This window comes from Phocoena phocoena, chromosome 1 (assembly GCF_963924675.1).
Source record: "Phocoena phocoena chromosome 1, mPhoPho1.1, whole genome shotgun sequence".
NCBI classification, from domain to species: Eukaryota; Metazoa; Chordata; class Mammalia; order Artiodactyla; family Phocoenidae; genus Phocoena; species Phocoena phocoena.
In genome coordinates, this window is record NC_089219.1 from 26,216,048 (window position 1) to 26,242,130 (window position 26,083).

General features: G+C 52.7%; 1 protein-coding gene across 1 annotated transcript in view; it reads right to left on the reverse strand.

Annotated features, from left to right (window-relative positions):
- Positions 1-4,514: 4,514 nt before the first annotated feature.
- Positions 4,515-26,083, reverse strand: part of TRIM62 (tripartite motif containing 62) — a 29,540-nt gene continuing 7,971 nt past the window's right edge. Inside the window, exons 2-5 of the mRNA XM_065891249.1 lie at positions 19,918-20,013; positions 15,015-15,271; positions 14,063-14,178; positions 4,515-5,065 (exon numbers count right to left, since the gene is read on the reverse strand). Coding sequence (XP_065747321.1) covers positions 4,515-5,065; positions 14,063-14,178; positions 15,015-15,271; positions 19,918-20,013 — 1,020 coding nt within the window. The remainder of the gene's footprint in view (positions 5,066-14,062; positions 14,179-15,014; positions 15,272-19,917; positions 20,014-26,083) is intronic.

Below are 26,083 nucleotides of genomic sequence, written 5' to 3' on the forward strand. Positions count from 1 at the left end.
CCGTTGCGGAGCACAGGCTCCGGACGCGCAGGCTTAGCGGCCATGGCTCACGGGCCCAGCCGCTCCGCGGCATGTGGGATCTTCCCGGACTGGGGCACGAACCCACGTCCCCCGCATCGGCAGGCGGACTCTCAACCACTGTGCCACCAGGGAAGCCCCCATGAGCAATCTTTAAAGCTATATTAGTCTTAGGCTCTGCCTCCATTATTCATAATTAAAATGGTGAGCAAGATCTTCAAAAAATAGGAGGCCCATTTAAAGCTCTGCCTTTTACTAAATCTTTGCTGAATATTGGAAGTCTAGCACCAACAGGCATACCATTCTTGACAGGCTTCTATTATGAAAAAAGGACAACGGAAGTAAGGCCAATCTTTCAAAAGTTCTTTACATTAAATAGTTGAAGTAATCTTAATCGAAATAATAAACACTAGCTCTGCTCCCATATGGGCTTGTTAAGGTAGCAGAGCCTGGTACAATTGCACAATTCAATGGTGTGCAGCCTGGGTTAAGCTCCCATCTTGAATCCCACGGGGTTCACAGTTCTGGTGGCTGCTGCCTGTCACTGAAGCGGTCCTCGAAGTTGAAAGGCATTTCCAGGGAGGTGAGTGAAGAACTGGGCTTCAGCTTTGGACAGGCCTGGGTCTGATTTCCAGCTCTGCTGAGTACTGGCTGAGGGTTCCCCAGCAAGTAGTGTTTCCCAGCTCAAACACTGAGATAATGATACCAACCTCATGGGCTTGTCTTGACGTTAGAGAAGGTGCAAAAAGTACCAGCGCTTTGCTTGCTGACCATAAACAGGGATGCAAATGGGGGTTTCTGTCATTCTATCAATTCTTTCCTGCCCTGGGGAAGATCTTTCCTGATCCCTCCTTCCTCTCCAAGGCTGTGCTGCTTTTACCTCCCCTCTTTGCTTACCTGTTCAATGTGGGGTTCCTGGTATTAGCCTGATAATCCCAGATTCTTTCATCCAGGATTTCTCTGGACACTTGAAGATACCTCTTAGAGGTACCCTGATTTCCCAGAGTTCCCAGTTGTGTGTTCAGATTAGGTCCCTACAGTTACTCCCAGACACTTGGAAACTGGGAGTGAAGACTGGGCAGCGACCAGCCTTTCTTGGACCTGGTGCTGAGACTGAGTGGGGGAAGGCGAAGGAAGGAGCATGGATGGGGTGCTTCTCCTCCAGAGGACAGATCCACTGAGCAGAAACAGAGGGGTGTGGCTTTGGGGGAGTCACAGGGATCTGAGAGCATGGAGCTGGGGGGTGGAGATACTCTAGTTCCAGTATCAACTCCTACAACTTCTCTGTAAACTGGGGTGTTCTCCATCAGCCAGTCAGAGACCTCTCCCTCTGCCCTTGCCAATGGCCCCTCCTCCTCCTTGTTCATGTCCCTCTTCTTAGAACTGCAAAAATATCATGACTGGGGTTGTTCCCTCTCTTCCCTTCCCCGCCTCCTTGTATAGGTGAAGGTCCACCTCAGAGAGCATCCAGTATAACCTCCCTCATTCTGTAGGTGAGGAGACTGTGGAAAGGACCCTCACGGTACAAAATGAGTCAGCACAGAACAAAGACTAGGCCCGGGAGTCCTGTTTCCAAGGCTGCTGCAGTGCACAACTGCAGGGGGTCCCAGTGGCCTTTCTACTTACAGTGTGAACAGCCTTTGTGTCCACATGCAGGGCCCTGTCTCCTGGCCAGGCTGCTTCCCCATGAGTCAGAGGTGGGATGGACCTCCTTCAACCCAGCAGACCTGGGGACCTTCCTGGCCTAGGTGGTCCCATACCCCTCACAAGGCACAAGGAAGAAGATAGACTGCTTAGGGGCAGAACCAGCCCAGAGGTTCAGAAAACCTACACAGTTCCAGGCACTGATTCTGGGTGGCAGCTGGTGTGAGAGGCAGGTCCTCCCTAAATGCACTGCACTTTGCAGCTTCTCCTCCAGAGGACAGAGCCGCTGAGCAAAAATTATGTGAGATTGGTGTGATTATCCCCATTTTCCATGTGAGAAAACTGAGGTCCAGAGAGGTTAAGTCATTTCTCTAAAGGCATCCAGTGACGGAGCCTGGATTTAAGCCTAGGTCTGTGGCGTTCCAGTGACTAGGCTCTTGCCACTGTCTCATAATCTCCCCTCTGTCTGCTCCCAAGGCTACCACCATGCCCTCCTCCAGGCAAAGACTGACAGTCTTCCCCGGCTGGTAAGTTCTGACGTGAGTGCCTTGGGCTCACTCAGTTCTAAGCTCACTTACCAGGTGTGGGACATGGGACTGTAGGCAAGTCATGTCCTCTCTATGAACCTCATTTTTCCCCCTCTGTAAAATGGGCATAATACTATCTACCTGGTAGGGTTGCTTTGTGGTTTAGCCATGCTGATGTATGTATGCTGCCTGGGCCAGGATAGATGGGCCTCTGTGTGTGTCAAAATGAATGGAACTGACAGCTCACAGCCTGTAACTTTAATTTAATATAAATTCATCATAACTCACAAAATGGGCAACATTTAAAATAAAAATACTGCTGGGGGTGGCCCAGATTCTGGTAGCTGAATGGTTGGGGTGAGACTGAGGATTCCTCCCACCCAAGGGAGGCCCCAGTGGGCAGCAGTTGTGAGGTGGGAGCCCCCCCAAGTTCAGCTAGTCTGGCTCCTTTGAGATGGCGGTGGTCAGAGACGCCAAGTTCAGAATCTAGGCCCCAGGACTAGAAAGAAAAGCTAAGGCCTGGGAGACATTTCAGCTTGGTCCTGCAGGCCCGCTCCTGGGGCTCCTGTCCTGGACAAGGACAAAGCCACGGAGAAGGACAACTAGAGGCTCTGCTGCTTCAAAGCCAAGGCCTAGAGGTGGATTCCAATGGCAAAAACTGAAGGTGGGCTTGTTCAACATCCATTCTAACTTTCTTCTATTGTGCCTTTTTGTACGGATGAGGCTGGAAAGAAGAAAAGTACATTTCCCAGACTCCCTTGCAGCCCAGGTTCTGGATCTGACTTAAGTTTCCCCACACAGAATCCCTCGTAGACATTTGTTTTTTGTTTTTTTGCAGTACGCGGGCCTCTCACTGTTGTGGCCTCTCCCGTTGCGGAGCACAGGCTCCAGACGCGCAGGCTCAGCGGCCATGGCTCACAGGCCCAGCCGCTCTGCGGCATGTGGGGATCTTCCCGGACCGGGGCACGAACCCGCATCCCCTGCATCGGCAGGTGGACTCCCAACCACTGCACCACCAGGGAAGCCCCCCCTCGTAGACATTTGGATCTGGAAATTGAATTGAACTGGGGGAGGCAGCCCTCAGGACATCCACTGACTGGCACGGACAGTAGCAGAGTCAGCACAGTTCTGCAGCCAGCGGCTTCTTGATGCAGGGGCTTCCTGCAGATGGGAGCAGTGTTCCTGGTCTCAACAGACATGATGAATTTGGCGGCTGGGAGCTGTTCCTGGAAATTCAGCAGAGTCTGCTCCTCCAGCCCTTCCAATGATTTTACAAAGCCACTAGGGACCTGGTAATAAATCCTTGTCTAAAGCTAAAACAGCTCTTGTTTTCTGCAACAGGATCCCAACTGAGACAGATGCCAAGATTGATGAGGGGGGCCCAGCTGACACCCACCCCAGTGCTCAGGGCCTGACTAAAATACTGCTCCCCACAGCCTCGCTACACCCTAGCCTGGTCACAGAGGCCTGGCTGGACCCTTGTTTGGAGCTGCTGGGGACCTCCACCATCCAGTGGTGATTGTCCTACGTCCGGGTGTGACATAATCTGGCCTTAAGACCTGTGGGCAGGAAGGTGGTGGCACAGTGACTGTAACATGTGGGCTTAACTACTGACAGTCTTCCCTGGCTGGTAAGTTCTGACGTGAGTGCCTTGGGCTCACACGGCCTGTGCCTGTGGCTTCCACAGGCCACAGCATCATTTCTACCTGCAGATAAGTGGGAAAATCGTGAAGCTCTTGGTACAGGGATGGAAGGAGAAGGTGGTTCTCAGGCAACCCCGGGACTAGCTACCGCCTGTGTCCACTGTGGGCTGGGATTGAGGATAAAACGGCCCTTCACTAGCTTGATCAGGGGCAAGTCTTAGGCCTGGAAGCATAAGAGGGTTCTGTGTCTCTTTCAGGCAGCCAAGTGCTGGCAACCACTGACACATCCTGAGCTTAGGGCATGTGGGCAGGAGGGAGACATAGGGACGCAGTCCTCTGCCTCTGAGAGGTGGGGCATGAGGGCAGGAGGGAGACATAGGGACGCAGTCCTCTGCCTCTGAGAGGAGGGGCATGAGGGTTGGGCAGGGGCTGCCCTGAGGAGAAGCCGTGTCACACGGCTTGGACCAAAGCTGCATCCCCAGTAAGGTCAGAGCTACAGAACATCAATGCTGGAAGAGCTTCGGAATCGTGGAGCACAACCTCCATTTTACAGGGAAATGAGGGTAAACAACAGGCCTGAGATATCAGGTTGGCCCTGCTGGGCTGGAGTCCCGGCCTCCGCTCTCCGGGGCAGGGCTCTCGCTGGCGGCCATGCTCAGGTCTGCGGTCTCCCTCCGCAGCACTAGATGCGGACCGTGTTGATCCGCAGCGGCTGCACGTTCTTGCCATTGGCGTGGCTCTGTCCGGGGCTGAAGTAGGAGCAGAGCTTGCCGGGGAACTTCTCGCGGAAGGTGTACAGCCAGGACATGTCATCGGCGTTATAGAAGATGAGCAGGCCTTGGTCGTAGTCCAGGAAGACTCCCACCTTGTCGAGCTTGTCGCGGACATTGAGCCGCGTCCAGGGCTCGGTGCAGGCGCTGTACTGGTTGCCGTCGTGCATGACGATGCAGTAGAAGCCGCGGCTAGGCTGGATCTGGATGCTGCCCTTACGGCTCGCGGCTTCGTGCGCCAGCCCGATCACCCACTGGGTCTTCTCCGCCACCACCACCTCCCAGTAGTGGACGCCGCCACTGAAGGCCTCAGAGCCCAGCACCGACACCTCCACGTCGAAGCGCTTCGGTGAGTCCTGCAGCGGCTGTGGGTGCAGGTTGCCGTAGGCCACGATGGTGCAGTCGTCGGACAGGATGAGGCGCTGGTGGGCGGTGCCCGGGTCCAGGGTCAGGGCGGCTGGCACTGCCGGGGATGGAGGAGGAAGAGAAGATGAGTGGAGAGAAGGCGGTGGACCCACTCTATGGTTCCTCCCTGAGGACAGGTTCTGGTTGGCCCCCAGGAGGCTGTGTGATGCTGAATACAAGCCTGCCCTCCCTGGGCCTCAGCTTCCTCCTCTGTAAAACGGAAGGGTGACAGCTAAGGTCCTTTCAGATTTTAACCTGGCTGCAGGGGACAGGAGCTATGGCTGCTTGTTCACTGATGGTGTCCTGGGGCAAGGCACACAGTGGGCACTCCACAAAATTTGTTGAATAAATCTGAATGCGGTCCAGAATTGGGTCATTTCAGAGCTGGGAGGGAGCTTAAAGATTATTCGGGGGTTGGATAATCACCCTAAGGGGTGCTTTGGAAATTTGTTGGGGTGTTTGGGTTGTCTCAGTAGGTGGGATCCAGGGATGCTAAATGCCCTGTATGAAATGCACAGGGCGGTCCCATGCCCCCACCGATGAGGTTCAGACGCTCCACCAGATATTCACGTGGATGAAAAATCTTCACAATGACCTGAAGCTACAGCTTAACTCCATTTTACATATAAACATGAAATAATTTTTGTACAGTTTTAATATATACTTAATGTTTCGCAATGCAATTACCATATAAACTGGGGGAAGACGGAATTTGTTTTGTCTGGAATGTCACTGAGAATTGTTCACTTTTTTGGAAAATACTTCTCGAAGAAGAACACCGTTGACCAATAAAACCTACCTATTTAAGACTGCATTTGAGGCAGAATGATATTTTAGCTATGGTGTGAGCACCTGACTCGTTCATTATGTTTTCTAGGGTGGTTGTGTGTGAGCATCTACATATTGACATATGCAATATTTTATTATAAATAATTTCCTTCTATTTTTCCTTTATATCATAGAGTATATATACACATATACATATATATGTATATGTGTATATATACTTGAAATTGTGAAAAGGTCATACTATCTTTGAGACATTACAAATTATTTGTTATGAAAAGTAGATGATGAGTCTGAAAAAGTTGAAAACCACTGATTCTAGGCCAGCTCTCCCATTTGACAGATGGGGAAACTGAGACCCAGAGAGGAGATGTGACTAGTCTCAGGTCACCAGGCAAACACTGGCAGAGCCAGGTCTAATCAAGACCATGCGTAATCCAGCCCCAGCCCTCTCTTCCTGCCTACCTCTCACTCAAAACCCGCCACCCCACTCAGGCCCAAAGCCTTCGCCCAGACTGTTCCCTCCACCGCCTCATCTCTGCTTGTTGTAATCACACCCCATGAGGCTCAGTTCCAGGGCCCATCCTCAGGGAAGCCTTCCTGGTTGCCCAGCAGGTATGCTCACTCCTTACTCTGAAATTCCTTAACTTTGTTTGTGCCCCTCTCCTGATACGTGGGGTAGACTTCTGTGCCCATATCTTACCCCCATGTACACCAGGAGGGCAAGGACTGTGTGCTCTCCTACCAGGCCCTCCCTGGTGGGCCCGGTGCCCAGCACACAGCCTGGCACGCGGAATGTTTCCAGAAAGGCTCACCGAATTAAACTGACCCCGCTTGTGTTGGTCTCTGGGCAGGCAGCACAGGCTGGGGCACCCGGTTCTGGGCCGGCCACACTGGCTTAGCAGGTCTGGCTCTCAAAGTCTCATGAACTCTTGTCAAGGACTCTGTTTACTCTTGCCTCCCTGAGGGAGCTGATGCTCAGCCAGAAGGAGGAACCTAGAATTGGCTCTCATTAGCCTGGATGAGCATTTCCAGGGCAGAGTAAGGCAGAGGGGAGAAAAGGAGAAGGAATCCTGTCACTGGTTCCTTGGAGCAAAGAAAGGACTCCTCCAGCTGGCTCTCTGGTGCTTTCCTTATCTGGCGGAGCGGAGGCATGACTGTACGTGGCAGGGGCATCATCACCTCCTGCTGGAGCCACCTCTGCTGGCTGCATATACACAGGGAAGTAAAATGCCTCAGTGATGGCAATCATCTCCACAGGGGGTGACAGCCCGTCCCTGAACTGTGCTCCTGTTCACAGTCCACTGACAAAACTGGCCATTGACTTGCAGCAAGCTCCTTCCATGAGCTCTGTCAGGAATAAATTTAGTCTTGAGTTCTACACTCTTCTTTCCTGTTCTTAGAAGTCAGAGGGCTGTATGGAAACAATTAGCCCTGTGACTAGAGGGGTCAATGGAAACACAATTTTCTATCCAGGGACATAGAAGAGGGGAGCCGTGAGAAGCAGTTCATACACTGAGTCAGCGTATGAACGTTTCGCCCTGTCATCTGGTCACAGCGCAGCCTGTCGGGCCAGAAGGCTCCTGCCTGTGGAATGTGGGTGTTCCCACAGTGGGATCCAGAGGTAGGAGGTGGAAGGGATGTAGGAAGTATGTGTGAGGGGGAGCTCGGGAGAGAAGAATCATCTAATCAGACACACATGGGGCCACTCCTACTGGCTGTGGAATGTGGGTCATACTCAGGTGTCTATGGCAGAGGGGCAAGAGGGACAGAGCGGGCACATTGCCAAGGTGTGGGCAGCTGTGGTTGAGTGCCTCACGGGAAACTGGGCCTTATGTCTCAGGTGCCCAGGATGATTGGAGGAGACCAGCGACAGGCAGAAACCGAGGTTAGAAGGACCAGTGGGGAGACTAGCACGCAGGCAGGGGGGCTCAGCCCCATACTCTTAAGCCTAACTAGGGCAACGTGGGCCCTTCCAGTGCCACTGATGAGTGGGGAGGACACCCTAGGAGGCAGGCAAGTGGGCTTTCAGTGGTTCTGAGTTTGGGCCTGTAGGACGGAGGAAATCCTCACTGCACTGAAGGCTAACTCCTTGGCGTGGACCCACAGGCTTGAAGCCCAAAGGACTTACCGGAAATAGGACCTGCCACTCATTGGGTGTGCTTAGGGGCGGCGTCTGCCGTTCATTGGTCAGTTCTGGCAATAGAGGCAGGGCTGGAGGGGCGGGACCTGATCCACAGGGGGCAGGGCCCAACAGCCCATAGCGTGAGGCTAGGGGCAGGGCCTGGCATTCTTCTGAGGCAAAGGGGTGTGGCTTGATGCTTAGGAGGCTTTTACACCCCAAAGGGTGGGCTGAGGTCCCCCTCCTCATAAACAGAGTTCCTGTCTTCGGGCCTCTCTCAAGTCCTCCCAGGGGCTAGGGCTGACAGGAGTAACAGCCTTTAGGCCAGAGAGGTACCCAGCTGGGGACATGGCAATACCTTTTCCCCCTCTGAGAAGTCAGTCCCTGTGCGGGGACTGGCAATCCCTCCACCCATCCTTTATTCTCAGGAGAGGTGACAGACTCGTCAGGCAGACGCAAAACAAATCCCGTCCCCTGGGGTTCACAATTTTACAGGTCAGAGCTTTTTTCTAGGTCCTGGGACACTTTTATAAAAACAGAAAGCAGGCACTGAGGCAGTCCATCTGGTCTCCAGGTGTGTTCTCCATCCATTTAAGCCTCTCTGAGACCTCCAGGTCAAAAGGCAAGGAGCGTGGACTGCGGGGGGGCCCAGGAACTGTCTCCTGGCCACCATCAGCCACATACCGCGGTGGCCCAAGCGGCAGAGAAACCCCAAAGTCCAGCACCATCACTTGGCAGCGAGTGGCTTGTGCCTCTTTGTTCTCAAGGACAATCAGCTCTTTCCTCTGGCCAGGCCTTTAAGAAGTCTGGCCCCTCAGTCCTCCTGCCTTCTCAGGCCCTCATGGGACCAGTACAGCAGCTCCAGGAGCACAAATTACTATACCCATTTTCCAGAAGAGGAAACTGAGGCTCCAGGGAGACTTCTCTGAGTTAAGTGGCTTGCTCAAGTTGCCACTTTGGGTGGAAGCAGAGCTGGAACTTGAGCTAATATCTTTCACACCATGTCCTTTCCTTTATGTGGCCCTAGAAAGCCTGTTCAGCAAGACTGAGGAACCATCTGACGATTCACGATAATCATAAGAAACGGGTCTCAAGCATTTACTAAGTTCCAGGATTATTATCACAAATAAATCATCTTATTTAATTCTCCTACCTACCCTGGGAGACAAATCACACCTTCCGCATCCCTGTTTTACAGGTGAGGAAACAGGCTCAGAGAAGGCAGACGTCTGCCCTGCGTCGCACAGCTAGGCAGTGAACATGCTGGAACCCAAAATGATTGGATTCAGATAAGCAGGAGGAGGAGAGAGCAGCCCAGGAGAGGGAGGTGGCCGAAGCAAAGGAAGTAGTGTCTGGTGTCCTCTGGACAATGGCCACCTGGCCTGGGTGGGGAGGAAGTTTGTGCCTGGGAGCTGGGACAATCAGGCCAGGCAGTTGGAGGAGAGTTTCCAATGTCAGCTGAGAGGTGGGGCAGGGGTGTGGGTGGTGGTGGAGAGTGGAGGTTCCAGATCACGGGAGTGACAGGTGTTCTATGGAGTTCTCAGGTGACCCAATAGGAAGGCTGAACTGGAAGAGGGGCAGGCAGGAAGCTGCTAGAATCCAGGGCTAGGTCCCTGGGGGCACCTGCCCCTCCCAACTGGACAAAAAGAACCTTGGTTTTGGTAGAGGAACCAGAGTGACTTCACAGGTCCTACAGACAAAGGAAGGGGCCCAGCTAACCAGGTCACTGTTCTCCGAACCCCCAGGGGCCGCTGTCCTTGGCAGGATGTTCAGGGCACACCCTACTGCTCCCTCAGCCCCTCTCCTACAGGCAGCTTTCCCTGGGGCAGCGGTTCTTAACTGGGGCTGATTTGCCCCATAGGGGACATTGGGCAATGTCTGGAGACGAATTTGGTTGTCACAGCTGGAGGGGGTGTGTGCGGCATCTAGTTGGGTAGAGACCAGGGATGCTGTTAAACGTCCTACCATGCACGGGACAGCCCCCAAGACAAGGAATTATCCAGCCCCAAATGTCAATAGCGCTGAGGCTGAGAAACCCTGCCCTGGGGCAATCAGCAAATTCCCACATCCACTTGTTCACTTGTGAGGGAGTCAAGGAGGGAACACTAGCACCCTTATAATACAGAGGAGGAAACTGAGGTTCAGAGGGAGGAAGTGACTTGTCCGAGGATGTGCAGCAAGTTCCTTCATTCAACAAATAATTATTGAGCACATACTTAATGCCAGGCCCTATTCTATTGGGTTGGCCAAAAAGTTCATTCGGAGTTTTCCATATGTAAAGGACAAACCTGAACGAACTTTTTGGCCAACCCAATAGTAACAGAACTGAGAGCAGGACTCGTTCATTTCTTTATTCATTCATCCACAAACATTTACTGTGCTGGCTGCTGGGGATGCATAGTGATGAATCAGACTCAGCCCCTGACCCCTCAGAGCTCACGGTCTAGTAAGAGAGACAGTCATGCAGACATTAACAAAACAGTGAGACCAGGAGAGCCCAGGGCTACCTGGAGAAATCCAGGAAGGCTTCCCAGAGGAGGTGTTTATAAACTAAGATGTGAAGGAGAGTAGCAGTTAGTCATCAAAGATTAAGGTTTGTGTCGAGTGTTCTTGGCAAAGGGAATAGCATGTGCAAAAGTGTGGAGGAGAGGGAATATGGCTCATGTAAAACCTGAAGATGGTTCAGTGTGGCTGACTGTGATACAGAGGGGAGAATGAGAGAATGGCTGGGCCCAGATCTCATAGGGCCTTGACTGTCAGGCTGAGGTGCCTGGGTTGCCTCTCTGAGCTGTGGCAGCTGTGATAAATAGAGCTCCTGAGACCATCTGCCTGAGGGGCTTCCCTGGGTCAGGGGAGGGGACAGGACCCTTGGAGGGGCTTCTTGCCTCCTTCAGTTATGCTGCTTCACCCATGTGTGGCCCTCACCCTGCTGGGTCCCAGTGTGCAGGTCTCTCCAAGGCTGGGAGCACACAGAGACCCACAACCCCAGGAGGAGAGCCAAGAGCCCCACCCAGTCGGCTGGAAAGTGGGCCCTTCGCCCAACTACTGCCCCCTTTGTCAATGAGGGCACAGAGCCAGATTTAAGGGTTCTAGGAGATGTCCCTTCACTTTTGTGCAATTGGTCATGATGCATCCATCCAATGAGGTCTTCAGTCACCGGGAGGGGAGCCCCATCCCTGTTCAGCATTCACACCCTCAGTGATTGTCCTCAGTCCTTCTCCATCTGTACCTGAAGGCCAATCGTGAACATCCTGGGATCATTCACGCCCCTGCCCTCCCCACCGCCTTTGCCTACACAGTTCCCAATGCCGGGGATTGTCCTAGGCACCTCCAGGCCCCACCCTTTCCTGAGTGGGAAAGCCCTCAGTTTTCAGTGCTCAGTTCAAACATCATCTACTCAGTGTTCCCCTGGCTCCTCCCTCGCCCCATCCAGAGCCTCCTGTTGTCCCTCTGGGCTCCCATGACCCCATGTAAGTCCCTCATCATGGTCCTGGTCCCACCGGACTATCAGGGTCTGTTGTCCCATCTGTCTCCCCTGATTCTGAAAGTGCCTCGAAGGACTTTCAGTGTTTGTAGATCAAAAGAATGAATCCAGATAGGTGGAAAGAGCACTGATTGCTGTGCGACCTTGGGAAATCAGTGAGACTCTCTGAGCCTCAGTCTCCCCAACAGTCTTCCTGGGTTGGTAGTATGAGGCCAGAGAATGCCTGGTTAGTTTAGTAGGTAAGGGCACAGGCTCTGGCATCTGACGTGTCTGGGTTTAAATCCTGGCTATACCATTTACAGGTTGTGACCACGACAAGTTCCTAACAGCCCTGTGCCTCAGTTTCCTCATCGAAAAAATGATAATAACAGTGTCTACCTCTTAGGGAGAAGTCTCCTCTATATCCTTGTCTCACCTCTAAGGGACATTGCGCCTGACTCAGGAACACAGAAGGTTCCCTGCTGCCAATAGGTTCCACTCTGATGCCCTTGCGGGTTGTGTGATTTCGGGAAGGTGTTGACCTCCCAGTCCCAGGGTCTACTAACTCTACTAGAAACCCATTTCAGACTTTCTCCTCTCGGCAGATTTCCCATGACCTCCTCTAGCCCATCCTCATCTCAGCGGATGACCTTGCTTCCTGCCTTACTGGGAGAGGTGAAGAGAATTCCCGGGAGCCCCCACCACTGCCCGCTCTGCTTCGGGGCCCATTCATTCTACCTTTTCCTGGCTCCTAGCAAAGGCAGAGGCAGGTCCCACTCGTGGCGGTCACCCCGGCACCTCTCCCTCCTTCACCCTCAATTCTGCCTTCTGCTACTGGATCTTTTCCATGCCCCCCACCCCTCCCATATATGCTGCCATTTCTTCTACCTTAAACAAATAGCCACGGCCATATTCTCTCTCCTTCCCTTAAATAAAACTCATTGAAAGCACTGTCTCCACTTCCTCTCTCATTTTCTCTTGGACGGTCTCCAGTCAGGCTTTTGCCTCTATTGCTCCACCAAAGCAGCTCTTGTCAAGGTCACCAAGACCCGGAGAACAGTCAGTTCTGATCCTCCCACACTTGGGGTCACAGCTTTGCCACCACTATCCACTCTCTCCTCCTCGAAACACTTTCTCCACTTGGCTTCCAGGACAGACGCAGGTCTTCCTCCTATTCTCTGGGTCCCCCTCCTGTCCTTGACTTCTAGGAGCGGCCTAGGGCTCCATGTGTTAGAGTGGCCCTCTCTCTTTTCTCTCTACCCCCACTTCCCAGGTGACCTCATCCTGGCTCATTCAATACGGTCCACATGTAGACAACGCCAGCCCTGACCCTCCTCCCGTACTGCAGACGCGTCATTCCCACTACCTTCTCATTCCCACTACGCGTCATACCCACTTCCCAGGTGACCTCATCCTGGCTCATTCAATACGGTCCACATGTAGACAACGCCAGCCCTGACCCTCCTCCCGTACTGCAGACGCGTCATTCCCACTACCTTCTCCATGTCTGCACTGAGACTTCTAACTGGCATCGCGAACCTCACATGATTACAACTTCATCTTCCCAGTCACCTCAGCCAAAATCGTTGTAGTCTTCCTTGTCATTTTTTTTCTCACACCCGAGATCCAATCCATTAGCAAATCCTGTCGGCTTTCTGTTCAAAATAGATCCTAAATCCAATCACTTCTCACCACCTCCACTGCCACCGCCCTGCTCCAGGCCACCATCATCTCTCACTTGCATTGTTGCAGTGGTCTCCTAACCTCTACCCTTTACCCCCTGCAGTCTATTCTCAACCCAGCACCCAGAGGGATACTTTAAAAATTTAAGCCGGCTTATGTCGCTTCACTGCCCCAAACCTTCCAATGGCTCGCATCTCACTCAGCATAAAATTTAAAGTTTTCATATGGGCCTCCAGGCTCTCATGGTCTGGCTACTGCTACTGACCTGACCTCCTCACCTCCACCCTCTCTCTCACTCATTCCACTCCAGCCACGCGAGTCTCCTTACTGTCCCTTGAACATGCCAGGCTTGCTCCTGCCTCAGGGCCTTTGCACTTCCTATTCCCACTGCCAGGAACACTCTTTCCTCAGATACCTACATGGCTCATTCTTCTCTTTCCTCCCTCAGGTCTTTACTCTACTGCTTCCTTCTCAGGGAGGTCTTCTAACTGGATCCCCTACTAAACGTTCAATCCTACCTCAACATCCCTTAGCCCCTTTCCTTATCTTTTATCATTATCTAAAAAACTGTGTATTTTACTTATTTAATTTTGTTTTCTTTCTCCCTCACACCCTAGGATGTAAGTAAGATGTACGAGGGTAGGGATTGTTGCCTGTTTTGCTCACTGCTATATCTCTAGTTCCTAGAATAGTGCCTGGTGTGAGGTAGGTGCTTGATATATCCTGTACTCATAGAGTGAATGAGTGAACCACCCAGGGCCTCAGTCTCTTCATCTAGAGAATGGGTACACTAGTAGAACCTACCTACTCTTGTGCTGGTGCCCAGCACAGGCCCTGGAACATAGTAGGTGCTCAGCAAGGCACTCTTCTCATCCCTCTGCCCTGCCCCCATGGCATGTGTAGAGCAAGGGGTGGGCTGGGCCGGGCCCCATCTAGCTCCAACCCATGATAATCCTTGCCTCTTCCTGAGCCCTACAGGAGAGTGGCAGGAAGGGCCTTACCTGGGTGGATGTCCTGGAACAGGGACTTCCAGATGGTGTACTGCAGGGGACCTGTGTACTTGGAGGTTGGGAAGTCTTCGTAGGTCAGATTGGTCTCATGGATTTTCCCTTTGAGCCTGGAAGGAGAGCAAGAGAGCAGGCCACATTGGGGGCTGGATTCCTGTCCCAGCACCTCAGGGAAGCTGGCATAGGGCGAGGTCATGTGTGGGAAGTCTGCTGGACCCAAGCACCGACTCAAGTGCCTGCTTGTGCCACTTCCTAATTCTCTATCTGTTGCCCTCAGTTTCCTCATCTTTAAAATGGGTACTATGATAACACCTGCCTCCTAGGCTTGTGAGGATTACATGGCATAATGTATGCAAAATGCTTAGCACGGTACTTGGCTCAGGGTCAACACTGAATACATGATGTTAGCTATCAGTATTGGTCACTAATGAACCAATAATTAAGTGTTATTATTATTAAAGGCAGCTATGGAACTAGAGAGACCTGGGCTTGAATCCTGGCTCCCCCACATACTAGACGAAGGGTCTTGGCCAGTTGCTGTAGCTTCTTTGTGTCTCAGTTTCTACATGTGTGAAATGGGGATGGCAGTGGTAACTACCTCCAAGGGGCTATTAGGATTATAATAATTTACATATTATTATTTATTATATATAGTATTAATGTTATTATAAATAATAGATAATGTAAAACACATATTTGTACTATAATATAAAGCACAAAAAACAAGTAATATCTTATATGATTATAAGTATTATATATAAAATAATACGAATACATAAAGCTTTTACCCTAGGCTCTGGCACATAGCAGATGTCCTGTGTATTTGATGGAGATTTGAATGAATGAATTCTCTGCTAACCACGCCATCTGCCTCCAATCCCAGCATCCCACAAGGGCCAGGGAGGGGATACCCCCTGGAGAAGACCCACAGCAGGTGGGCACTTACCGCTCAGACAGCGAGGCCACCCCGGCCAGGAAGGTGTGCCGGTCAGTTTCAGCCAGCCGCTCCTGCAGGATCTGGGCCCCCTCCTGCACCTTGCGCAGCTGCTGGCTGTAGCGCTGGACTTTCTGCTCAATGTCAGTCAGCGTGCGGGCCGTGTCTGCCTCTAGCTCCTCCAGCATGGCCTTCTGCCGTTCCCGCAGCAGCCGGTGCAGCCGCTCAAAGACCTCCCCAATGGTGGTCCGCAGGCTTTTGGTGGAAGACTGTGGAGACAGTCATCCGGGGTCAGTCAGGGAGAGTGGATGGGGTGATCCCTGGGTGAGAGGAGGAAACCGAGCGTCTTGGCACGCACAGAGGAAAGGTGGGAAAGGCATGTCGGTGAGGGGATGGCACATGCAAAAGCATGGTGGCAGGAGAGAACTGGCATAGCAGGGACAGCAGATAATTGTTCTCCGTTAGGAAACTAATGAAATGGTCCAGGTGAGACAATGAGGCTTGAACTAGGGGAGCAGCAGATGGACACGGCTTGAAAGATATTTGTAGGAGAGCCTCTTTGACCCTGGTGACCAACTGGCTGGCTGTAGGGGTACAGGAGAGACAGGTGTAAGGATGATGTCCGGATTTCTGGCTTGGGGTCGGAGGGATGGGGAAGCTGGCAGGAGACGTGGGGGGCAGGGAGAGGATGCTGAGTTCAGTCTGGAAGACGGTGAAAATTTTATTTATTTATTTATTTGGCTGCACCACATGGCTTGTGGGATCTTAGTTCCCCAACCAGGGATCGAACTTGGGCCCACGGCAGTGAAAGCACAGAGTCCTAACCACTGGACTGCCAGGCAATTCCCTTAAATTTTTATTTTTAAAAAAACCACTCATGGGGCCCAAGCAAAGACGACAAGATCACAGATGTTAAAGAGCTTTATAAATGGCAACGTGCTGGGCAAAGCTTGGTGGTCACTCGCCCTGTCCCGCCACCCCGAGACCCTCTGGGAACAAGAGCTGGGGGGTCAAAGCCATCGTCACAGGAGACAAGCATGGACTTTCGTGTTTCTCTCTGCCCCCAAGGGCACTGCCAGGCCCAGGAGGGGTTGAGTGGTAAAGGGCACAGCTTTGGTGCCCAATGGCTCTGGGTCTCCAGCTGTGGCAACCTTAGTTGCCTGATATCTCTGAACCTTAGTTTTCTTATCTGGGAAAAGGGTATATACAGCGACATTGCAGGGCTATGGTAAGTGAGGGAACATTCACAAAGTGCATGGTATTGTTTGAGGTGCAGACCCAGAGGCTGGTTATTAAAACACTGGAACAGGACATCCTAGAAGTCTTCGTGGAGAGATGACTTCTGAGCTGGGGCCTGAACGACGGGCAGGATGTCAGCTGGGCGGTGCGGGCAGCGGGCCGAGGGAACAGCACGAGGCAGGGTGACACTGGGCACACAAGTGCAGCTGGGCCGCAGCAGCAGCGTGTGGGGCCTGCCTCTGCAATTTGACTTTGTGGGATCCTGGCTGGGAGTTCACGGAGTCAGAGACCCTGCTGTGTTCAGTGCCCAGGGCTCTGTGGGAGGCTCCACAAAGGCTCAATTAGGGCCTGTTCCCTCCCAGTCGTCGCGGCTGCGGGCTGCCTGTGGCAGGAAGAGCTGCTGGCAGTGGGCCAGCCTCCCTGCGCATGCCCACCCAGTATGCAGGGCAGACAAAGGGGGTGGCGGAGAGGCTGGGGATAAAGGGCCAGGCTGCCTGTGGCCTCCCGGAGCCCCCTCACCCAGGGAGGGCCAAGGCTCCGGCAGCGGCAGGTCACGGTGGGGAAGCTGGGGCCTGCCCTCCCTGCACCGTCCACCACTGCCCTCCAAAGAGCCCCAGATCTCATGGCCACCCCTTCCGGCTGCTCTTCGGCCAATCTGCAGCAGCGTTTGGCCCAAGGGCCACCCTCTACTAATAGAGACTTCTGGTTTGCCTCCCACCTCTGTGGCTGCTCCCTCCCTGCCACCCCTGTTCCTGAGGACTCGTCCAGGCTGGCTCCTTTTTTCACACCCCACAACTCACACTGCTTCGAGGATGGCTTCCAAGTCCATTTCGAAGGTCTTACATGTCTCCTGAGCGCCACAGTCATCTCTCCACCTGCCTCCTCCACGCATGCCCCTGGGTCCCACCAACTCACTGATTCCAAGTGTCAACTCCACATCTTTGCCAACAAACTTGCTGCCAGAGTGATCCTTCTAACGTGCAAACTGGGTCACAGCCGACCTCGTCTTTAGGAACCCTTCTTGGCTCCTTGATGACTAGTATAGTGCTAAATTTCTCAGCCTGGAATTCAAAGTCCTTAATCTGATCCCTGCTAACCTCTCTAGTGCTGCTGCATCATAATTCCACCTGCCGAGAGTGGACCCCTCCGCCAGCAAATGCTTTATTCAACTGACAAACTCCTACTCAGCCTGCAAGACTCAGATCAAAAGCCACCTTCTCTGTGATACCTTCCTTAACTTTTCCAGGCAGTTAAATAGCTAAATGTTCCCAGAGCATTTTGTAAATATTCTGAATATACTGCCCCACATTTTATGTGGCTTCCCAGTTAGTGGATGAACCCCTCCCGGTAGGAATGACATCTTCCTTAGCCCTGCATCCCAGAGCCTGGCACAAGGCTGATGGTCAGGACCTGCTTGAGAGGTAAAGGAGGGAGGGGTCTTGCCCAAGATTGCTCCGTAGAGGTGGGTGCAGACTCCATCTTCTCTCTCAGGTAGGGGTCCAGTGTCCCCAGGACAAGAGGAGAGAAAGAGGCTGGGAGAGGGCAGCTCAGAAGTGGAACATCAGCCACCCCAGGAGTCCGAAATATGTCCGTGATGGGTTCTCCAGGCCTACCCGGCTTGCAGCCCACAAAGCCAGAGATCTCGCTGAGGACATTCCAGCATGAGGCTGGAATATGCACTAGGCTCAGACAGAACTGGACAGTAAGGTCTCAATTAGCTACTTATTAGCTGTGGGGCCTTAGGCCTGTCCCTCAACCTCTCTGGCCCTCAGTTTCCTTGGCAATAAAATGGAGACAACAACTATTCCTACCTCAAAAGGTATATCTTTTCCCCCCACTCATTTGTTCCACAACTATTTACTGTGTGCTAGACACTGTGTAGGTTCTGGAGAATCCTGCAGTCATGGAGGGGACATTCTGTGTGGTTCGGCGAGACAATGAATGGGGAACACAGTTCCCAGCACAGAGAAAGGTTCAGCTAAACCGGTGCGTCCCATTTACTCTAGTTTTTTCTAGGGCAGAGCCAGCCCCGCCCCACTCCCAATCCCTTCAGTCACAACTGGGAGAGCAGCTCCCACCCTGACCCACCACATCCCTGGGAACACACTGGTGCCTGGAAGAGCTGGGGCCATTTCAGAACAACACCCTGCCAAGAATGCGTCACTCGGTCAGGGCCGACCAAGGAAAACATTGGGCTGGGGGAGGGAGATCAGACGGGCCCTCAGGCCGGGCCATTGGAGGGGCAGGCGCCACAGGAAAGCCGAGTCAGGCACCAGGTGAAATATGACCTCCAAAGCATCCATAGGCATTTCTTGTATAAACATCCCAGTCCAGACAGGAAGCAGGGCTGGGGGAACTGGAGGGGAAGGTGGCCCCAGAGGACACCCCAGAGGTAGACAGATGGACAGGAAGGCAGGGGAGGAAAAGGTCAGTGGAGAAAAACAATGCGGGTGGGGAGTGGAGAGAAGAACAGAATGCTGGGGAGAAGAAACAGACCATAATATTCCCCTCTCATCCAGACAGAGGCTTCCATTTGCTTCTCTTCACCTGAGAGGTGTGGGATCACCAGGCAGGTGGGGAAAATGAGGCTGTGAGAAGCAGAGAGGCCAGAGTCCTGTGACTGCTTCCCATCTGATGCCCACTGAGGGTCCTGCCTGGAGGCACTCCAGAGTGTTCTCTGAAGAAATGTTCGTCATGACCTCCCTAAGACCCCACAGTGGGTTGGTGGCCAAGGTGGGGCACAGGTCTGGATCTCCAATGGCCTCTCCAGGCCTCAGGGGGACCTCTGGAGGCCCAGAGCATTCCAAAGGCTCTGCTTCAGCTGCTCCTGGCAGTGGCACCCCTGCAAATGGAGTGGAGCCACACTGAAATCACCCAAGAGCTTAGCAGTCAGGCCTGGGTCCCCAGTGCTTGGTTCCAGAAGGACAGCAGAAATCAGAGCAAACCTTGCCCAGTTAGGGGTATCTGTGGGGGACTTGGAGGGAGCCCCTTGGAAGTGTGCTAGAATCCAGAACATCACAGCTGGAAGGAGCCTGGCAGAGTCCCTACAGCACGGATGGGAAGACTAGGGGCCCAGGTAAGTATGCAGTTTACCCAAAGTCACACAGCACGGTAGTGGCTGGATCAGAACCCAGGGCCTTCCTCTCAGGTCAAGAAAAATGGCTTTTCTTTTCAAACCACTGTGGCCAGAGCCTGCAGGGTTTGACGCTACTTTTCAGAGTCTATATCTCCAGTCGGAGTTGAAGAGAGGAGCTGATACCAGGGCTGAGCCACAAATCATCAGGAGGGCTTCGAAGGAACATTCTCAGGATTGGTTCCTTGGGCAATGGGTGTGTTTAGCAACGGGAGGAAAAAAAAAAAAAAGAGACTAGGTACATTCTTCCAGCCCCGCAGGACGCCAGGGTTTTCCAAAGAGTCCCTGGTCCCACCTCAACTTTCACCCAAAGCAGGAAGGGAGAAAGGATCCCACTTGCCCTCAGTCATCTTGGAGTGGGTCCCCGCCCCATTTACCTTCAGGGAAGCCCCAGCCTCCGCCCCACCCCCATGCCCCGGCCTAACACCTGGAGTTTGGACCCTCGAAGCCCCGCCCCCACAGCAGGCCCAAAGCCACGCCCCTCAACTTCCCAACTGGCCCTGCCCCCACGAAGCCCCGCCCCCACGTCCCGGCCGGGCTTACCTTGGTCTCCGCCAGCTGTCTCTTGAGCAGCTGCAGCGCCTCCGTGTGCTCCCGCTCACTGTCCTGAAGGGCCTGAAGCTGCTCCTTCAGCTCCCTCTGGAACACAGACAAGATCGGGATTGGGGCGCGGGTCAGATCCGGCCCGGGTTTTCCGTGGTGATGCAGGGCCCAGGCCTGTCCACTGCGGGCACTGGAAGCTATCCTGGCCCCGTCCGTCTCCTGCCCCAGCACCCGCCTCCCTTCACAGTTTAACAACCACCACGTTCCGCAGAGTCTGTCTAACTATCTCCAGAGTCTGTTCCCATCTTCCATCTGGAGTTTTGCAACAGCCTCCTCTCCGGCCATCCTAGGGGCTCTGGTCTCCCTGTTTCCAATCTACCTCCACATACTTTCTGACCCACCCTGATTTGCTGGCCAAGACTCCTTGCTTAGAATCCTCTGGCAGGAACCAAGGCTGTACTGCTGTCCAGGGCTATGACTGACTGCCAACATCCCCTGAGTGCTTCCGGTGGGCTAGGCACTGTTCTTAGACCTTGGCTTGTCATTTAATCCTCTCAATAACCCTGAGGTAGGCACTATTATCAGCCCCCTTTTCCGATGGAGACACTGGTACAGAGAGGTCGAGAAACTGGCCCCGAGGCATACAGCTAAGCATGCAGGGGTAGTGCCAGAAATGGAACTCAGGAAGTCTGGTTCTGGAAACCATGATCGTGACACCAGGTGACATGTTTTCTATAGTGATGACACCCATGACAAACAACAAAAATCCATGACAGACAACAGGTCAAATTTTTAAATAAGGACAGGATCGGTATTACTCATTTTTCCTTTGCATCTGGTTCCTATATGGCTCAGCATGACACTGCTAGTCGTCTTTATTTAAAAATTTGATATTTTGTTCATCATGGGGGTTTTGGCATTAATTTTGATTTTTAAAAATTGCATTAGATATTATCTTGATTACTGAGCTTTGGGGCGCCTGCTTCAACCTTGCACCTGAAGCAAGAGCCTCAGTCCCCTGTCCCTAGTCCCACCTCTGTCTTCACCATCCTTCCGCCATCACTCCCAACCAGCCAAAGCCGTCTTCTTCCTGTGCCTCATGCTGGGCTTGTTTCAGCCTTATGACTTTGCACTTGCTGCTTCCTCTGCCTGGTGCACTTCACTCTCAGATTTTCTCCCTGTGATTCCTTTGTATCATTAACGTATCAACTCAGATGCTGCCTCCTCGGAGAGGTCTTGCCTGACCAGCCCATGCACAGCAGCATCCCTTCCACCCTCTTGTTTAGTGGTCTCCATAGCACCTCCTGCTGTCCATGATCTTGCATATTTATTTGACATTGTGTTGACTGTTCATCTCCTCCATTGGCATGTGAGTTTTATGAGGGCAAGAATCTTGTCTGGCTTGTCCACTGTTCCATTCCCAATGCTTAGAATAGTGTCCAGCACACAGTAGGGTCTCAATAAGTATTTGCCAAATGAATGAATGGGGTATGGAGGCTGGTGGCCCCCAGTACTTCTGGACTTTCAGCCTATTGTATCACAGCTCGTTGTTCTTCTGGCTGTCCATTATCCATCCCCATGAAGGGCAGGTCCTCCCTACCGTTTTCTCTCTATATCCCCCGTACCCATCAATGGCCTGGCACTGAGATGGGGCTCAAGGAAGTTTGCTTTGGGAGTGAATTTCCAAGGAAAGAGCCTCTGAGCAGGGCCCGGGCTCCCTAGTCAGCCTGGGCTGTGAGTGATGCCAGGGAGTTGACTTCCCTGTTCACACTCACCTCCTGCCCACTCATCCCGTCAGAGCAGGGAGGGCCCTCAGAAAACATCTAGTCCAACTAATTCTACAGACTAAATAGCAACATGAGAAAATGGTCGTGATGACACACTAAGGGAAGCATGTAGAAAACAAAATGATCTGTGCTTACTATCCCTTATTCACTCAACAAGTATTTACTGAGCAATTATGATGCACCAGGCACTGTTGAGGCACTCGGGACACAGCAGAGAACCAGACAGATGCAGTCCCTACTAATAGGGATCTTCCAGTCTAGTGGGGAAGACAGATAATAACAAGGAAAATAATAAAAGAATCAGAGAGCTACCCATTATGGTCTATGCTCTAGAGAAAATAAAGCCGAATGGGATGGGTGGTGAATTTAGGTAGTGTGTCAGGGAAGGCTTCTCTGTGGAGGTCACACCTGAGATGACAGCTGAAGGATGAAGAGGAGGCAGCCTTGAAAATACGAGTTAGATAGAAAAATTGGAATAGCTGGTTTTGTGGGAGTAGAGAGCTTACACAGACATAATGACTGGAACTCTGGTAGCCATCTCAGGCTGTAAGGCAGCCAGAAAGATGGATGTGACAGGCTGAAACCAGAGAAACAGAAGGAAGATGCAGCCTGGGTCCCTGATGGGGTAGCCACACCATCACTGCACTCAGTGATATGCTAGGAAGCTTGCCCTCTGGAAAAAAGAAAAACAGCCCCAATTTATAGTGTTGGCCAATTTCCTTGGTGTAAAGGCTCCCTCCCAAAGCCAATTTGAAGCTCTCCACGTGAGGTCACCGGATGCAGAGCTGGGAAGAGATTTGCACAACTAGTTCTCAGGAACTGGGACAAGCTGGCTCTGGCACACCACGGCCTGGGGTCCTGTCCTATAGACCTGTTTTACGTGGGAGAGAAATACACCCCTATCTAATTTCAGCTACTCTGGGCAGCTCTCTATTACTAACAGCTGGAAGTCATTCCTAATAGATTCATGTGCATCAGAGCCACTGGAACAGACGGATCGTGTTCACCTAAGACTACTCCTCTCTGACTGCCTGGGGTCTGTCCAGCTTGGGACATAGTCTGCTAGAGGCACAGATTTTGAGGAGATGAACCAAATGCTACAACCCTTCCCCTTGGTGGTCCTTACAGACCCAGCCACCCAGGCAGCTCTTCAGAGTCTCTGAGAAAACTGCCCTGGAGGCCACGTTCCTCATATCACTCAGGGCACCCCAGGGACACGGTCAAATTCCTCCCTGCTTTCAAGGCCAGGGAACAACGGGATCCCGGGAGTAATGGAACACTCATTCGTCCATTCCGCAAACATGTGCTGAATGAGGCCTCCTTGGGCCCCACATGCATGCTGTGTCTATGTCCCTGTCTCCCCGCTAGCGACAGGGAGAGGGATGGGGTATGAGTCTCAACCCATGATGCCTCAGGAGGTGTGCGGATGGGCTGGGGGGAGACAGGGACATAGACACTCAATCACAGTTGATGCTGGAACAGTGGTACAGGACCCCAAAACTGCCCCTCCTCCACGTTCCCCATCACAGTGAAGGGCACCCCCCACCCCCGCTGCCATCCAAGCCAGAAATCTGGGGGTCACCCTTGACATGGCCCACGCCCCCAATCTAATCAGTCATCAAGCTTGCCCTGGAATTTGTTCTCTCCTCTCTATACCCACCACCCTGGTTCAGTTTTCATCACTTCTTTTCTGGACTGTGGCCCCAGGCTCCTCCCTGCCCCACAGAGCAGCTGGGGTAATCGTTTGACAGGACAGATGTGTCCCTGCCTCTCCTCCCTGGGCCACTGCAGGATTTCTACATTGTCTGGGAAGAAGGGCACGAAGCCTGAGTGTGGCATTCAAGGCCCTTCACTACTGGCCCCAAATTTCTTCTCCAGCCTTTTCTTTTCATCCAGACCTGTACTATTCAATACAGTAGCCACTAGCCACACGCGGCTATTGAAATTCAAATGAATTAAAATGAAATACAATTGAAATTCAGTTCCTCGGTTATACCAGTTGCACCAGGTTGCACATTTCAAGTGCTCAATAGCTCCAGGTGACCAGTGGCTACGGTATCAGCACAGATGCAGAACACTTCCATTATGCCAGAAAGTTCTACCGGACAGCGCAGCTCTAGACGCACTAAACAACTTGCAGTGCTCTCCGCCAGGCCTTTGCACATGCTGTTCCTTGTCTGGAATGCTCACCCACATGGTTTTCTCACTTGTCAGGCTCATGCTCATCTCGTAAGATCTAGATCAGACATCACCTCCACTGAGAAGCCATACCCCAAACTCCATTCTGTCCCCAGACAATCCTCTGTGTACAGAGCCTTCCTTCATACTATCTGGCGCACACTGTATTTTAACAGCAAGGTGACCTGTCAGTTTTCTCCATGAGATATGGGCTCTTAGGCCAGGGACTGTGTCAGATAGATTTTCACACTATCAGTACCTAGGACAGGGCCAGGCACAGAGTTTACGGAATGAATCTGCCCACGGAAGAGTCTGGGCTGGGTCAGAGCTCACTTCCAAAAGGGTAGGAGGAGATCCCAGGGAGGCAGCTCTCCTCAGGTGGGCTACTGAGCCTGAGGGAACAGCTAACTTAGGAAAAACAAAACCTAGAACCCACAGAGCAACACTAGGAGGCAGCCTGCACTTTGTCACCCCCTCTGTCTTCCCTCCTTCCAGGCCTGGGACCAGACCTGATTCCCTGGGTTAGGAGACTGGCTTTGCCACCCACTAGCTGTGTGACGTTGGGCAGGTACCCTAACCTCTCTGTGCCCCAGTCCCTCGTCTGTGAAATGGGGATAACAATACCTCCTAGGGTTGGGAGGGTGAAATGAGATAACAGTAAGAAGTGTTTAACCACAGTGGAGAGCCTGGCCACACTGGCTGCTCGGGAGACAGAGAGGTCACCATGTCCCACATGAGGTTCCCGGGTCACTTCTCCACGTCCCCACCGTTCACTATGTCCTGGCCCCTTCTTTCCTCCTCAGATGGCCAGAGCAGGAAGGAGCCCCAGGGACCATCTGGTCCAACAATCTGGATTTCTAGAACAAGAAACTGAGGTCCAAGAAAAGTGACTGAGTGGCCCATGGCCACACAGCTTTACAGAGAACCGACTGGAAAATTTCCTCCCAGCAAAGATCAGACAGGAAACAGGAAGCTGTTGATAAACTCCTAAGCAATAGAGCTAACTGTGAGGAAGGACACTGGCCATGCCGGAGGCTCAGAACCATGTCTGGAGGTGGTATGGTTTGGGTTTGAACTTCACAGGCATCACGTCACTTAATTCTCACAACAGCCTCACAACAACAATAATCACCTCAGTCTCACAGAGAGGGAAATGGAGGCTCAGAGAGGTCACGCAGGTTGCCTAAGGTCACACAGCTCATAAGAGTCAGAAGTGGGGATTTGAGTGACTCCAAAATCCATGCTGGAAACCGCTCGGCCTCTCTGCCTCCTGCTCAGTTCAATACAGCCATCACGTCCGGGCACCCACGGTCAGGCGGAGTGCCAGCCGCTCCGAGTCTGCAGGTTCTAGGGGAGGCAGAAATGCGGATAGGTATACTGTAAGGGAGAGCAGGACAACGCAGAGGGAACGCCAGGAAGCCGGCTGTGTGTGTGACGCCCTCCCTCCCACCTCAGCTTCCAAACCTATGAAGTGCAGCTAATGACAGTGCCAGCTCTGTGGTTGCTGTGAGGATTAGGTGACTTAAAACCTGACCTGAAGTGAGGCACAGGAAATGCTCGGTCATTCGTAGTTATTGTCATTACCATCACGCTAATTATAATTGTATGTGAGGGCTTCCCTGGTGGCACAGTGGTTAAGGATCCGCCTGCCAATGCAGGGCACGCGGGTTCGAGCCCTGGTCCGGGAAGATCCCACATGCCGCAGAGCCACTAAGCCCGTGTGCCACAACTGCTGAGCCTGAGCTCTACAGCCTGCGAGCCACAACTACTGAGGCCCGCGCGCCACAACTACTGAAGCCCGCGCGCCTAGAGTCTTAGGCGCGCAACAAGCTCCGCAACAAGGGAAGCCACTGCAGTGAGAAGCCCCTGCACCTCAACGAAGAGTAGCCCCTGCTCGCCACAACTAGAGAAACCCCGCGGGCAGCAACGAAGACACAACGCAGACAAAAACAAAAAATTAAAAAAAAAATTGTATGTGCAATAGGGACTCAGAACTGTGGGAGCTTCTTGGTGAGAGTTTATTTCTGATGGGAGGATCAGGGAAGATGGATGGATGGATGGATGGATGGATGGATGGGCAGGGTCACTTCAAGTCTCCAGGGCAGGGCCAGAGCATTCCAGGTGGAGAGAACAGGAAGGGGGGGGCAGTTGGGGATGGCGGGAGCCAGGTATGTGGGTGGAGTCACAAGCTGGAAAGGCCA